Source organism: Onychostoma macrolepis, chromosome 05, assembly GCF_012432095.1.
Source record: "Onychostoma macrolepis isolate SWU-2019 chromosome 05, ASM1243209v1, whole genome shotgun sequence".
Lineage (NCBI taxonomy): Eukaryota > Metazoa > Chordata > Actinopteri > Cypriniformes > Cyprinidae > Onychostoma > Onychostoma macrolepis.
In genome coordinates, this window is record NC_081159.1 from 14,159,353 (window position 1) to 14,176,874 (window position 17,522).

Here is a 17,522-nt window from a genome sequence, read left to right on the forward strand (position 1 = left end):
AATGATATTCTGCTCGTATGTGCCCATTTGATCCTCGACGTCCTTGACATTTGTGTCTTGCATGTAAATGATTTCACTATCTTCTCAGTCTGGGGTACGGTTTGTTTGGCACTTGGCATTAAACGGGTTAATGATGTCAGCACCCCCCCAACCATACTTATTTAATGAAAATGTTAAAAACATTAGCTGAAGACATTTAAACAGACTTCCATTTGTCCTCTTTTTACATTTACATTTAAATCTAATGTGATGTGTTTTCTATCCTATTGGATTTCTATCCTAAATATGGATCTGCACCATCAGATACAAAAAATACTATTTATTATTATAAATATTGACAAATTGAGCATTCACTTCAGTTAATGAATAGTTTAGTAAGACTAAAGGATGTAGTTTTCACGTCTATTAAATGCAGAACCTTTTTCTGCTGTTGCTAAAGTCACAAATTTTTACAAATAAGACTACAAATGACACACTTTGGATATTTGTTGTATGGATGTTCTAGATTCACCACCACTTTTTATTTCCTCTTATTTCTTTTAACCAGAAATGTAAGATCAGTTGTCATCCACCATGTCCTTGGGATAGGACATGCTACTCAGTTTATGAACACCTAATAAAGCCCATCTTTTATAAAAATGTATGAACAGTGCTACACTGCAATACTGAAAAAATAAAGGTTTAAGGTTTGTTTGCTTATTAATTTTATTTATTTATTTTGCTCTTTCAGAAAGTCTGCTGCCTTATGCTGTATTAGTTGATTTTGTCAGAGCTAACCTAGTGGAAAATACATATACTAAAATGAATTTGAAATACATTTTTCATGCTAAGTATACTACAAATACATTTACATATTTGTGACCCTGGACCACAAAACCAGTCATAAGTAGCACAGGTATATTTGTAGCAATAGCCAACAATAGATCAAAATGATCGATTTTTCTTTTATGCCAAAAATCATTAGGGTATTAAGTAAAGATCATGTTCCATAAGGATATTTTGTAAATTTGCTACTGTAAATATATCAAAACTTAATTTTTGATTAGTAATATGCATTGTTAGGAACTTCATTTTGTCAACTTTAAAGACGATTTTCTCAATTTTTTTTATTTTTAATTAAATTTTTTTTTGCTCCCTCAGATTCCAGATATTCAAATAGTTGTATCTCGGCCAAATATTGTCATATAACAAACCATACATGAATGGAAAGCTTATTTATTAATAAGAAATTACCCTTATGACTGGTTTTGTGGTCCAGGGTCACATGGTATACTAAACTGGTATACTTAAAGTCTGCTAAATTGGCACAACTAATTTTGTACTTAATGCACTTGAACTGTGTGTAAGTAGTCCAAATAAATATTTACTTAAGTATATTTGATTGTGCTAAAGTGGAACTATTGCAAGTATACTTCAGGTACACTTTAAATATCTTGCATTTAATGACTGATATTATTCAAAAATCATACAATCCTCATCAATAATGACGACAAAACCCATTTTAGGCTTAATATTAAGAAATGTGCATTGCGCACAAACAGTACTCCAAATAAATTTTAATTATAATTTTTATATTAGTGAGTCTCAAGCAGTATGTTAGTAAATATGTTAATGGATTTGAACTATACTTAGTATGAAATAAATGTATTTTACTTTTTCTTTTTTTTTAACTAAGGTACATGTGAGAGTTTTGACTTCTTTTAAACACTGAGTGAAATATAATTTAAAATATTTTTTACTTTTTTTGATTCCCTGCATGAAGATATCAGTCTCCTGAACCCTTTTGCATGTAATCACCCACGTCAGCCAAAGACCTGGAGAGCGCTCTCCCACACACACATGCGTTACCTAAAGGAGGTGTTTGGCCTCGCAGGCAGCAGTCACAATGGAGCGTGACATAGATTCTGTAGACCGGCCCAAGAACATACACGTAGCAGGCTGCTGTGGTAACTAGGCAACCGGTCTCCCTCATAATGAAGAACTCTTATGTGACGTGGTTTCTGTTAGCAATTGTCTATCCTCTCTCATGATTTGTTCATGGGTCTCACTCTCAGATATTGAGTTTACTGATGAATTTAAATGGCAACATTTTTCTGTTCTATTGTGTAATTGATTTGGACCCTAATGGCTTATTTTGCATTTTAAATTTGCCCATTAGGTAAATAAGTTTCAGCTCTTATGGAAAGGTCCATCATCTTTGATGGGTTGGAGCAGGTGTTGTTTCCCAAGGCCCTGTGTTATGTCTTACATCAGCTGAATAAATTCACAGTCGAAAAATCAACTCGGCCGTTACCTGTTTCCCAGGTAATTGCTTTGCCCACCAATAAAGGGAGCAGTGGGCTTTGGTTCAGGTCGGTGTTTAAATCTTTAGACATGAATTTGAGGAGGTCCGAGTGGTTTGTGTGTGTGTGAGTGTACGAGGGGTAATTTTTGGTTTTGTGAGGAGGCATCGTGATTCGAGTCAGGTAAGGTATTTTTGTGTGTGTTTATACAGCTGGTGAAGCGCAGGCTCTGAGCAGTGACAGACTCAACTGCAGACTTTTTATGAGCCTCGTCTTTGGAAATAAAATGCAAGCTTGTTTGCTTTCACACGTCACATTTGAAATGTGACACACCGGTTTCAAAAAGCTCAACATACTCGCCAAAAAAAAAAAAGCTCCCATATATATCTATATATATTTAACATTAGGACTCAAATTATTTCCCTCAAAAATATAGCATTTGTTTATTTTTATTTTTTGCCCTAATGATTATATTCAGTTATTTTTAGATTAATATGGTGAGTTGGTTGAGTTTTTAAACTCACTTACTGGCCCAATTTGAATATTAACATAAATTATTTTACAAGAACTCACACTGTATCCTGCACTCTCAGAAACAAAGGGTACAAAAGCTCTCACTGGGGCAGCAGTGACAAAAGGTACACCTTTGTACTAAAGTGTGCATAATGGTTCCTAAAAGGTACATATTAGGGGCTTTCGCACCAGAGGAACCTTTTCATAGTTCCTAGAAATATTGGCGTAGGGAGTTTCTGCTTTTTTAATTGTTCACACAGCAGGATCTTGGAACATATTTGGTTCTAGGAACTCCATTTGGAGGAACTAAATTATCTCTTAATTCAGAGTAGGGTACTAGACCTTTTGAAAGGGTACTGCCCCAGTGGAAGGTTTTGTACTTATTTCTGAGAGTGACTTTTGAATACAGCTCTAGGAATAAAATTTGCTGTCAAATTTTGAAACTTTTTCTGACGACCTTTGTGTGGTTGCCATGTTTGATTTGTATTCATAACTATCATGCAGCTTATAATACTGTACTTATAATCTGGACTGAAATTTGTATGTTCAGTGTTCTCTTTTCAAGCTGTTGAAATGTTTCTGTGTGTGCTAGAGCAATAAATTCTCTTTTCTTCCCTCCACAGTGCAGGAGTCAGCCACACATCGGACTGAGGCATGTCACCAAACAACGGGTATGTTCTCTATCTGAGTCTCTCCTCTGTGTCATGTCCTATAGGGAATAGAAAGTATTGATTTTAGTGCACAAGCTGCAGTTACCCTGAGGCAGGAGACATCACTGATATTTTCCCACCACTGTTTTTTGACAGTCAGACCTAAAATATATCAAACATATATTTATACATACCGTATTGCACACCTGAATATACTACTCAGACAGAACAAAAAACAAAACTGAGCTTAAAGCTACAGTGTATGATTTCAAATGGCTAAAATACTAATATTGATATTGATGATGATATAAATCATTTTATAATAAACATTTTCAGACCGTTATCCCGAATACATGATGTTCAGACAGTTTGTTCAAACAATTTACAACAAACTGAAATGACACACTCGACAGTCCTAATTCATCAGCTTATTGGAGTGAGCAGAAGAAAAATATTGGTGTTGGTACAAAGTATATATCTGAAGGAAATCTTGTGTGAGTACTTTTTCCTGTGTGCATAAATGTAAAAATTGTTTCAATATATTAGCGAATGGAGCCCAATGTTTCGAAAGTATCAAAGAAAAAATACCCTCCTCTGAGAAATCAAGCTATGAATGACTGATGTGTAGTTGTATTTGCATATTAAAAAATAAAAATTGCTGTGATCATTTACTCACCCTCATGTCGTTACAAACCCATAAGATCTTCATTACTTACAGTTTCAGTGGATGGACAAAATCTGAGAGAATATTAAATATATCTTCATTTGTGCTCTGAAGATAAACACAAGTCTAACATTGGAACGACATGAGGGTGAGTAAATGATGACAGAATTTACATTCTTGGGTAAATTATCCATTTAAGCTAGGATATGAGTATTTAAAGGAATAGTTCACCCAAAAATGAAAATTCTCTCATTAATTACTCACCCTTATGTCTTTCCAAACCTGTAAGACCTTCGTTCATCTGTGGAACACAAATTATGATATTTTTGATGAAATCCGAGAACTATGACCCTGCATAGACAGCATTTGACACGTTAACGGCCCAGAAAGGTAGTAAGGTCATCGTTAAAATAGTCCATATGACATCAGTGGATCAACTATAATGTTATGAAGCTATGAGAATACTTTTTTTGTGCAAAGACCATTTGTTTGTATAAAAAGCAATATCTAAACATTTCTCACTTCACTCACTCTGATGACATCACTGAAGAAGGTCTTTTTTTTTTTTTTTTTACACCTGTGAACAGCATGAACACCAATGCACTTCATATAGCGAGCTTGTAGCCTGATCCACTGTCCCTGCCCTTCAGACAATGCAGCAGTGACGGGGGATCAGGCACAAGCTCTCCATCAAAGCCCAGAGCTCTTCCCTGTCCCCATTCACACAGGGACCTCGGTAGCCCCCACACACTCCACCATCAGCCCGGCACTGGAGGCGAAGCTTTGATCCTCGCGCACATACACAGTCACGGTCCTTCTGAAGAGAGCGTCTAGGAATGCTTAAACATGACTTTCATCTTCCCAAATTCAGATTCTCTTTCTGTCAGCATGTGCTCCACTTGTTCTCAAGGCAGCCGTGCTCAGGCTCAACCGCAGCCGGGGTCGACTGGGTTTATCTGACTCTTTGATACTATGCATTTGATGCCAGTGTTTTTTTTTTTTGAGGTGAGCAGCTGAGTTCAGAAAGAAAGAGTTGATGGGAATGTGGCGGATGGATTGTGTTGCAAAAGTTTTTGATGAGGCTCACCTGACTTTTACACTTGGCTCACAGGGCCAAATTGTAATAAAAGCACTTCATTAAAAAGTGACATAAAGGGGCATTATGCAATGATAACAACAATTAGACCTGTGAAATCTGCCTTCAAACTTAAATTACTTAAGAAAAAAAACTATTGTGGTGTGTGAGACTAGCATTAAGGGGGTCTCGTGTTTCACTTTGTGGTCTCTTTGACATCAAAAGGCTCCTTGGACTGGGCTTGTTTTTCGTTGCACCCTCTCCTTTATGAGCTCAACCTTTTATGCCAGTGGAGGATTAGCGTGAATGCTTTATGCCTGTTTGATCAAAACATATTCCTCACTAATCAAGGCAAAAAGGAGCTTTTATTTAAACACCTGTATATTTTATACTTTCACAGGACCATGAAAAAAAAAAACACCCCAAAAGTTTGGAAACTCCCTAGGCAAAGTGGGTTTTGGACAATATTAGCATAAATCCTTGCTTTGTGATGACTTTACATTGATTAGCACAAACAATTTTGATGAAAACATTGCAGACAGCATTTATTTGAAATAGAAAGAAATAGTAACAATACATTTCTGTGCTGTTACTTTTGATCAATTTAAAGCATCCTTGTTGAATAAAAGTGGTCATTTCTTTTTTTAAAATCTTACTGACACCCAGCTTTTGAATGGTACTGTATTTATTGCCGTTTTTATGTAATCAAACATGAAATCATTATTACTAGTCTTTAGTATTATTATTTGATAAATTGCAATTGCAAACAGCATTCTACTGATATTGTCCAAAACCTCACTTTGTCTAGAATGTCCAAACTTCTGGAGGGCTACAGTGGCCTGGAGTAATCAAATACCAAAATGTTTCCATTATAACTAACACATGATCGCAATACATTTCATTGGTAAATGCTAATAACACCTTCTGTAACATAATATTCAAACCACTAACACAATAACATAATTTGGAAGTACGTTTATGCAAGCAAATCTTTTAGTGGGCCAAAGATGCTGATTCTATGTAAATTCCTTTCCTTTGTTTATCCATATCTGCTGTAAAAGACAGCAAAAACATTTAGCACGAAGCTGTTCTTTTTTTTTTTTTTTTTTTTTGGACTTTCTTCATATCAGTTAAATGGCTGCTTGGTGTGAGTGCTTAATTCAGTGAGATTCATAAAATGCTTCATAAATGGCACTACATTTTTATTACCGTGTACATAATGCAGAGTAAAACTGCATTTTTAAGGAATGTCAAAAAGTTATGCATGAATTAAAAAAAAAAAAACAATTGTTTAGTTTGTTACTTTTATTTTGTAAAAAAGTAGGCCCTACTCTGCTTTTATTTATTAAAGTGCCCCTATTATGAGTTATGAAAGGTTCATATTTTGGTTTTGGGAGTCCCCAACAACAGGTTGACATGCATGCAAGGTCAAAAAACACTTTCATTGTCTTATAATATGCATTTATTTTTACCTTATTTGCTCAACGACTCCCAAAAGATTCACTCAACGAAAAATTTTTCCAAACTCCTCCTTTGCGTGACGCTAATCTGCGATGATTGGTCGGTTTCATTTTCAACAGCTATTTGTACTGCTCCAAAAGCGGCATCTAGTGGCAAAGAATGAATTTGCATTTTCATTCAGACCAACGCGAAAATCAAGTTTTCCCAGGTCTGCATGCGCAACAAGTTAGCTGCTGTAGGGAAATGGCTAATGTTTGGGATTTCAAGTATGGGTCACCATACTTGACAATACGTCACTAACTTAACTTAACTAACTTGTTTTAAAAACGACTCATTTTAATGATTCAGAGTCGACTCTTTCTTTTGAGAGACAATAACTTTAGACACGGTGCACTTTCAGATGTAAAACTTTGCAGGATGTTTTCATTCACTTGATGAGGATGTTTTCATTCAGATACACACTGCATGAAAGGTAATTTTCAAAAATCCATAATAGGGGCACTTTAATATACTGGTGTTGCAACTTAGTGAAACATTTGTAGTTTTGGCTGTAGTCTTGAAAAGATTCAGGATTTGCAGCTGAGAGGATGAAGGGATAAAATAAATGCTCTGTGATTTGATTGATCAAATCTTTCCTTTATATTATTATACAGTGTAAGTGGATTATGTATAGGTCATGACAGATGTGGTCCATTCACATCTAAATGATGACACATTACACTCAACTAATAAAGAGGTCAGCAGACACATGAGGGAAGCTATAGTGGTGCACTAGCTGTATACTAGCTGTAGCGTCTTTGGCAGTATGGACAAAAGCAATACATCACTACCAAAGGTTGCTGAATGTGTAATAACTGCACTGACCTGTCATTGGAACTTTGATTGGACTAAAAACATTAGCATGTCTGCTATGCCGCATAAATCAGGCTTGTGTGCTCTGCACAAATGTGCTACGGTGAGATGCTAAAAAAGTGGAAAGGTATTGATTTTTTTTTTTTTTTTTCCTCCATGTCACGAGGTGAGGAGGATTTAACGGACCCTCATTATGCCACTGCATGCAGTTGTTGTTTCACGCACAGATCTCTGCCAAGACTCTACTCCAGTTGATTAAGAATTGGATGGCCGGCTTGATTGAGGCTTGCACTGAGCTCCTGCTGGCCTCCGTTTGTTGTCTGCTATTGCGGCCATAGCTAAGATTAGCTACAGCAACCTGTGGAAACTGACCTGTCTGAGAATCAGTGCCAGAATGAAACTGTCTGCCCAATCCACCTTATTTTTCCTGTAAGAGCGGACACGGCCATTTGTAAATTTTATGTGCGAGGCTTCCAGTGTCATCCGCTTCCAGCTATTTTTAGCTGTCCAAAACAGCTTATTTTGCTGCTTGATATTGCAAACTGGTGTCTTACCATATTATTTTAATGTATTGTTTTAATTACGAACACAATGGTTTGTAGTGTAAACAGTTTTACCATTTACTCCACTTTGTTATTCTTCTCGCTATTTCCCTACAGCAGCTAATGAACAGGCAGCCTTACACATTCACAGAAAACAGCTTACTTCCACATTGAAAAATAAGGTGGATACACATTATATGTGACCCTGGACCACAAAACCAGTCATAAGTAGCACGGGTTTGTAGCAATAGGCAACAATACATTGTATGGGTCAAAATTGTTGATTTTTCTTTTATACCAAAAATCATTAGGATATTAAGTAAAGATCATGTTTCATGAAGATATTTTGTAAATTGTCTACCATAAATATATCAAAACTTAATTTTTGATTAGTAATATGCATTGCTAAGAACTTAAACGATTTTAAAGATGATTTTCTCAATATTTTGATTTTTTTTTTTTTTTGCACCCTCAGATTCAAGATTTTCAAATGATTGTATCTCGGCCAAATATTGTCCTATCCTAACATACCATACATCAATGGAAAGCTTATTTATATATAGATGTATAAATCTCAATTTTAAAAAAATTTACCCTTATGACTGGTTTTGTGGTCCAGGGTCACCTACAGTATGAGTTTGACTGGCTTTGGAATCACTAATTGTAATCTTAATATTTTACTCACAGGCAAGTGCATTGAGTGGCAAGAAAAAACTGATTTATCCACGTAATATGTTATAATATATAATCTATATTTTATTGACAGTAATCTATTGAGACATGTATGCCTTTACTAGTAGGCAATAAAGTATAATTAATAAAAGTAATAATTTATATATTATAATATTATATTATTATAATAATTATATTTTAACTGTAGAAAAGTTTGGGTTTGTATTCGGTACTGGTTTAAATCGTACATTACAATTTAAAATAACTTTTCAGTTTGAATTTCTTTAAAATGCAATATATACATATCCATTATTCAGCTATGCTTTCATCTAATGTTTCCTGTCTAGCATTGTTACTTCTTGTCTGTATTTAATGTTTGTTCACTGTAATACTTGTGTAATATTCGTGTCATGTCTAAACTGCAATTTCCTGAAGGAATCACATTTCCACATTTGTTTTTCCTCTGTAGTGTGTTAAACATGACAGTAAAGCTGACTTTGACGTTGACCATGCATGTGTTAATAAGTTATGTTCTGGGTCTCAGACAGAACTGAGAAGATTTTTATGCTCATAAAAGATATGCCTTCTGAGGAGGGATTCCAGAACTGATTTTTTTTTTTTTTTTAGTTTGTTTATCTTTGCAAATTTGGATGACGTTTGCATTAGAAGAATGTTGGGTACTATCTAAGATGCTGAAGCACTCATTCATTCTCACACACAGGCACACACGCCCCTTGGTGTTTTCAAGAGCAGCTGCTCGCCACTAAAATGTGAGTTTAAGCTTACTTTTGACCCAACATAAACAGGGCTGACATTATCACACACTGGGTCATACTGAGTTACAGTAAGCAGCTGAGTCTCCTGTGCTTACTTCTTTTACTTTAGAAACACTGCTCTCTAGAAGAGGCCACACTGTCATTTTCATTTCAAGAAGGTTTTCAAGTGGGGTTGTCCTAAAGTTTAGACCATTATTTTGTTGAGTTAGGGTGCTTTTGTAATACCCTTTTCCTATCTTTAGTTGAGATATGATGCACTTAGGAAATGTTGTTTTCTAATAGCTTTTGTCCTAAATGAAGTCCTAACTGAAATTGATAAGAGAGGATTCTAAAATTAAGATCGTTCTGTAATATGCCCCCTGATCATGTTTCATACTCAATACTGAGATTACAGCAAAATTTGATTATATGCAAACATATTTCATTATTCTAATTTTAAAAAAAATTTAATAAATAAAATAAAATAAACATTTTACCTTTTATACAACTCTTTTGTAACATTCCAAATGTTTTTACTGACTCTTTTGATCAATTTAACGTCCTTGCTGGATAAAATTCAGAATTCAGAATTAAACTCCAGACTTTAGCACTAAGCTTCTTTGATTTTATGTTCACATGGTTTCAGAAATATCTTCAGTCAGAGTAGCACGACTGCATTGTACATTGACGAATGAATCCCAGAAGAGAGACAACACTTCAGGATGACTAATCGACAACTTTCAGAACTGCCAGACATCCTTCAACTGTCTGCTCTCAGACAGAGATTTATAAGTCAATGCTCAGGATTGATTCAGACCTATCTGTCTAAGTCTAAATCTGAAATCAACTGGAGATCCATTAATTTGAGAAATCTTTCTTTGACCCTTTACCCTACAGTTAGTTCCATTCACGAAGTATAAATTTCACTCGAGCTCACCAAGTTTGCTCACAATGGCAGTCAATCAATTTATTTAAAACACACAGAAGGAGCTCGTAATCAACCTGATGAGTTGAATTTATGCTTTGACAGTTTAAATGGCAGTGGAAGGAGGATGATTTCATTATGCTTGTCTTGTTTGTCACTATATTTGCAGAGTTAATAGTTGATTCTTGAATTATAGGGAATGCAATTTACTGAGATAACATGTAGGTGAGCATCTGTTTTTCACACAGACATCAGTGTGACAGAAGAGGCAATCATCTGTGTGATTAGAGGGGTCTGGTGCACCTGTGGCAGCAGCATGGATTCCCCCAGTGTTTCCATTAAAGCAGAAACCTCAGTAGACACGGTTTGGCTCCTTCAGTGCCAGGAACTGATGTTCCAGTGAGCAAACTGTGTGTGAAATGTCTGGTTCCTGGCACCTGAGGATGGCGGGTTCCTGTTCTGCCCTTCAGACCGTGTTGTTTGCATGGTTGAAGATTACCGGAAAACTTGAATCTTGCCTTGGAACAGCCCTGGACATGCTTGACAGTTGTTGAAGCAAATACAATGTGTTAAAGCCAAGTCCTCTAAGTGTTAAGAACCATGGTGGCATGAAGGCTTGAAATTAAAGTCCCTGAATGCTTTCATTAACACTTTACAATAAGACTCAATTTGTTAACATTAGTTAATACATTAGGCATCGTGAAATAATAAACTAATGCACTCTTGTTACAGAATTTATTGATCTAGGTTAATGCTATATTATTAATATACTACTTGGGCCACAATACTATATGCAATACTATTTAAAAAAAAAACTCTATTATTGCACAGCTATATATATATATATATATAGAGAGAGAGAGAGAGAGAAATGATTATTGCATCGATTCATTATGTGACTTTCTGATCACCACCTGTTTTTGTTTGTTATCAGTGTATTACAATGGTTCAAAATGGATATTAATACTTCCATATGTTGGTATATTAACAATACATCAGTTAATGAAATACTTTTTTTTTTTTTTTTTTTTGTGAATTTAAGTTAAGTCTGTAAAACCTAAAATGTTGCTACCATATTTTTTACAGTGAAGTTCTGGCAACCACAGCTGCTGGTATTTTACAGTAAATATTGAATGAACTAATGTTACCGTTGTTGTAAAGCGTTACCATACATACTGAGCTAGACAACATGGTATTAAAAACTGTGGAACTGTAGACAGATTATAATTAATAGGTCGATGAATGATCCAGCCCTCAGATTATCCATGATCACATTCTTTCCAGCTGTGCCAAACTCCAAACATCCTTCTGATTAAGTCAACATGGATTACCTTTCTGACACAGCCAACCGCAATAAATGCAAGACGGGACTTGCAACTCAAGTAGTTTTACTGGGGAAGAAGGATTGTTAGTGTAGCCCATTACGATTGCAGTCGTTGTATTAGTGGAATGGTTTTAATTACATGCATGACTTGCTTTGCTTCCTATTCTGTCATTTTCTCATTCTCTGGCGGAGCCACCGGGTGCTGTAATGTAGCAATGTTGTTTTGTTAATTGCTTTGGATCACTGACCGATGGACTTGCAGGGCGAGATGCTTTCTGCCGTGTTGTCTCATTTGTTATTTGAAGGTCTAGACTTTAATTAGCCAAACGAGCTCCTCTTTCTTCTGTCTATATTACAGTCACACATTTTCCATTAATCTTGACATGGACACCTGCTGAGATCAGTAAAGCTAATAAATCAGTCTGATTTATTTATTAATCTCTTGTAGGTTGATGTTAGGCATATTGATTGCTTAATTATGGAATGGTTCAATAAAGCTGATAAAACAAAGCAATCACCTATTGAATGGTCAGCATCTCTCTTTCCAGTTTTAGCACTGAATCCATGTCACTTTTGCAATATGTCATGTGTGAATATAATGACACATTCAACGAAGCATGGGAAATGATATGGATACTAGAACAGTGCCCATAATATTGTTAGGATGCATATTGGCTGTGCAGTAAAAATACTTGTGGTATGCAAAATATGATTAACAAATCATTATGCAAAGCTGTTAATGGCAAACAGGGAAGTAATTGTCAACAATCTTTAAGCTTTACTATCCTAAAAAATGTCAATAAATAAGAGGATGTGAATGGCGTGGTTGTCGTGTTCCGTTTGCAAAGCTTTTCTAATGTTATGTTACGAGTCTGGGTGCAGTTTGAGCTCTTATGTAACTTGAGTTTGCAGTAACTAACTTTGTCTAATGACTCTAATCTAGTTTATCTGTCAGTCGTCTGAATTGCCTGTGATCATGACAACATCATGTGGTGTTTATACATCCTCGTAATGTAGAAGGAAGCTTAAACTTGTTACACTTTCCTCATGACCTGTGTGTCAACTTTTGTGTTCCTCTATTGATTGATTGATTTCTGGGTTTTTTTGCAGCCCACCATATTCGGGACACTGATTGAAAAACCGCTGGGGGATCACAATGCAGTAAGCAAATCATATTCCCTTTATTCTGAATGTTTGAAGAAAAGATGTAATGGATAAAATGTGGTTTTGACACATTGACACATTCCTCTGTGTGTTTGATTCTTATATTTTCAGTCCACCAATAAGCAACTGGACATTGCAAAACAGCAAAACTTGCTCAGTTTCAATACACAGGTGCTGGTCATATAATTAGAATATCATCAAAAAGTTGATTTATTTCACTAATTCCATTCAAAAAGTGAAACTTGTATATTATATTCATTCATTACACACAGACTGATATATTTCAAATGTTTATTTCTTTTAATTCAGTATCTCAGAAAATTAGAATATTACTTAAGACCAATACAAAGAGAGGATTTTTAGAAATCTTGGCCAACTGAAAAGTATGAACATGAAAAGTATGAGCATGTACAGCACTCAATACTTAGTTGGGGCTCCTTTTGCCTGAATTACTGCAGCAATGCGGCGTGGCATGGAGTCGATCAGTCTGTGGCACTGCTCAGGTGTTATGAGAGCCCAGGTTGCTCTGATAGTGGCCTTCAGCTCTTCTGCATTGTTGGGTCTGGCATAATCGCATCTTCCTCTTCACAATACCCCATAGAATTTGCTGGCCAATTAAGAACAGGGATACCATGGTCCTTAAACCAGATACTGGTTGCTTTGGCACTGTGTGCAGGTGCCAAGTCCTGTTGGAAAATGAAATCTGCATCTCCATAAAGTTGGTCAGCAGCAGGAAGTGCCAAGTAGCAAATGACTTATTCAGTTACTCATAGAGCCAAATGCATGAGGAAACAGACAGCTACATCTTTAATGTGGCACAAATAATCAATTTGTCTTAACAGTTTGTCATGTTGCCACGGTCACTCTTTACAATAAGGGTACATGAATAATCATGTACTAATGCCTAAATTAATACTTAATTCATTAAGTACTAATGATTATTAAAGTTGTTAACTAATCATGAATTAATGAAGAGCTATCCTTAACTACAACCAGAGTCATATGAACTCACGCATGAATAACGGCAACCTTAACTACACGTTAGTACATGTTTGATAGTTAATGCATTTATTAACGTTTATGGGTAAACTAAATCAAACATCCTCTTTAAGAAATACTAAGAAATACTGTGGCTTTGAAATAAATTAAAACAATTTGACACTATAATTGTTTTAACTGTTGTTAAACAATTTTGAGCTTTTTACATCTTCAGCTTTGCCATAAACATTACTGATTAGTTGATCCTCATCATCAAGTGTAGAAAATACTAAATACACTAATAACTGATCTTGTTTTGTGTTGTTCTCTTTCCCTTTAAACTCACCCTGCTGTGATTTATAAACAGCTAAATAAAATAAAACCTCAATCCACAAAGAACATTTGTAGAACAATCCTGAATCATGAGCTGAGCTTAGTAGGTAGTTAACAGTGAGTGAATTATGATTGGGCCCCCTAAAGTAAAGTCATGTCAAAATAATGTTATGACTAAACATAAACGAATAATATAAAATATTAGTGATAGTTATTAGTCTGTTTTCACGTTTGATCTAACGTATGTTTAATTAATGGCACTAATACTTTCAACGAGCAATAATTTAATATTTTCGAATAAACTGGACTACAGTATGTAGGGTTTGTTTCTGGTGGGACACTCATTAGTGTGGCACTCTAAGCGCTGCTCGGCGCGTAAAGTTTGTTGCCATTTTGATCTAATAAATGTTGGCTGCTTTTTTTTTTTTTTTTAAACCGAATTAATTTATCATTAAGTTAATTAATTAATCTTTTGAAAGTTGTGTACAGTATTTATCAGTGCTGTTTTGTCATTTGATTTTTTGCTTCGATTAGCATTAGCTTTTTAACACCCCATATTTTACCTTTATATTTTGCCTTATGTGTTTTTACAGGTATGTTTGGACTTTCTTTTGAGTCCATATATGTTAAATGATGTAAATAAATAATAAAAGAACTATACATAACTTTTATCATTGTTTGTTGTACCGGTAGTGTAAAGGAATAAAGATGACTCTTACAGCATGTTTAATGGTTTTTATTTGATGATTTGGTAATGCATCATTGTCTCATGAGTTTACTTATCAACCCATTATTAACTACCCATACACTAACATTAACTTATGGCTTGTTAATGCATTATTTTGACATGACTTTACTTTAGGGTGCCCAATCATAATTAATTCACTGTTAACTACCTACTAAACTCAGCTCATGATTTATTTTATATATTACTATCAAATACACATGTACTAACACAGTGAGTACTCAGCACGGTTAAGAGATGTGGTGTGGATTTTGAAGAAGTCTGAGAGCAGAGGTCTCTATCATCATGGCCTGCGTCTGGATGGACAGTGAACTGTTTCCGGGCATTTCTTCAGGATTGTTCTACAAATGTTCTTTGTGGATTTTGAGGTTTTATTTTTATTTAGCTGTTTATAAATCACAGCAGGGTGAGTTTCAAGGGAAAGAGAACACAAAACAGACAAGATCAGTCATAAAGCTGAAGATGTCAAATTTCAAAAGCTCAAATTATGATATTAAATTATTTTAATTTATTTAAAAGCCACAGTATTTCTTATTATTTCTTAAAGAGGCTGTTTGATGTAATTCACCCATAAATGTTAATTAATGCATTAACTATCAAACATGTACTAACGTGTAGTTAAGACTGCCGTTATTCATTTGTGAATCCTAATGACTCCAGTTGTAGTTAAGGACAGCGCTTCATCAATTCATGAGTAGTTAACAAATGTAATAATCATTAATATTTGATGAATTAAGTATTAATTTAGGCATTAGTACATGATTATTCAAGTACCCTTATTGTAAAGTGTTACCTGTTGCCACTTCCTTGCCCTATGATGGGTTTAGGGATGCAACGATTATAGATATTGTTGGTACGATTATAGTCTGAGGAATAATCACGGTTTCACGATTATTACGATTATTATGCATTTATTCATTTCACAACATAAAATCACATAAACACTCTTTAGATATTAAAGTGTTATTTATTGCTGCCTTTTGAAACAGAAATAACACAGTAACCAATAATACAGCACAAAATAATAATACTAAAGAAAAAAAAAGTCCATCTCTCCTATTGGAATTAAAAAAGGTGACCTCTGTCAGTATTTCCCTTTTGAAAATAACAAATGTATTTGGTGTTTTCATTTAATTCTTTCTACATTTCTTTTGGACCTGAGGTACAGAACTTGGAAAGATGGTGAAAAATAAATTGACTTATGAATAATACTATAACAGGGATGATAAATCACAATATTAATGAAGTATTATTAATATATGACTAATATTAACTTTATTTATCCCACAGAGGACACTGTTACTAATGAGGGGAATAAACTAAACTATTATTGTAATCAACTGTCATCAATACTTATTCATTTTAATAATCTTTATTCATCTGATTTTACATAAGGCCTGAGAAAATCATGTCTATTATTTTGGTTTGTGAGATCGAGATCGAGCTGCCCACAAACATTTAGGAGGACAGAAACGTGTTGTCAACGCTGCCCAGCGACTTTCATTAATAAAATCGCTTAGATACTGGATCGCTACATTATATTAATCAGCAAAGAGGGGGTAAAATGACTGTTTAAATAACTAAACTCAAATCTTCATTGTTTGTAGTGACGCAGATGCAGGTAGGCTAAAGCCTCGTTTATACTCGCGCCTGGCTCCGCTTCGCGAGCCTCCGCTGACTGCTCGCGCTTCACACACGCGCTCGCGCTCTCTCTCACTGCACTATTTCATCTCTGAAGCGGCAGAATGTTCGAGCTAACGAACGTTGCGTCAGGTGGTCCTTGCCTTCACGTCGTGCATTAAAATCGTTTATTGCACAGGAGAACAGGTTGGCTAGCTGTGCATTATCCCTTATGTATTCACTCTTTAACAGCGATTTTTACGGCAATATTGATGTACCCAAATTTAAAATGGTCCCACACTATCGAATTCAGTCATTTCTCTGGTGGAAATAAAGGATCACTGTTTGGTTCCTCTGTCATAGTTAATCTAGTAGCCTCCGTGTCTCTGATAAGCACGGCATTTTAAGCTGGTGCACCGCTAGTGTAACTTTGTTTTCGTTTTGCTCATGTTTCAACAGTTCCATTCCATACAACAGAAACACTCGGTGTAGCGGAGCCTTTACGATTAATTAACCGTGACGTTTTAAAGCGCGGTTAATCGTAAAACCGGTAAATCGCTGCATCCCTAGATGGGTTGTGATGTTCTTTACTGATCTGTCATTTGTGTATAACAGTGAAGGCCAGGAGCAGTACAGGATGCAAATGAAAAGCGGAATATTTGCACCACTTTAGTGTGTGGTATTTAAAACTGCATTTGATTAATTTATTCAAAATTTACCAGCATTTTTGTATCATCTATTTTTGATTAACTTAATTTTAATTTATTAAAAACTCAATTTATTAATTAAGTACTGCAAACCAGTATTCAATATTCAAGTGGCTGACATTCATTTAGGTTTATGTTTAGCTGTGCAGGGCCATGCAGCAAACTAACAGTTGCTCTTTAAAGCAACTCTCTCAGTCCTGAGGATACTAACAGTTGGAGATCATATTGTATTCAGTAATGTTTTGGGCAGCATGCATGCT

At 35.2% G+C, this 17,522-nt stretch overlaps 1 protein-coding gene across 2 annotated transcripts in view; it reads left to right on the forward strand.

The window, feature by feature from the left end:
- Nucleotides 1-17,522, forward strand: part of rasgef1ba (RasGEF domain family, member 1Ba) — an 88,477-nt gene that overhangs the window by 14,945 nt on the left and 56,010 nt on the right. Inside the window, exons 2-3 of one of the 2 annotated variants that reach the window (XM_058776407.1) lie at nucleotides 3,419-3,466; nucleotides 12,826-12,876. In XM_058776407.1, coding sequence (XP_058632390.1) covers nucleotides 3,419-3,466; nucleotides 12,826-12,876 — 99 coding nt within the window. The remainder of the gene's footprint in view (nucleotides 1-3,418; nucleotides 3,467-12,825; nucleotides 12,877-17,522) is intronic. The other variant, XM_058776408.1, reaches the window with a different exon arrangement.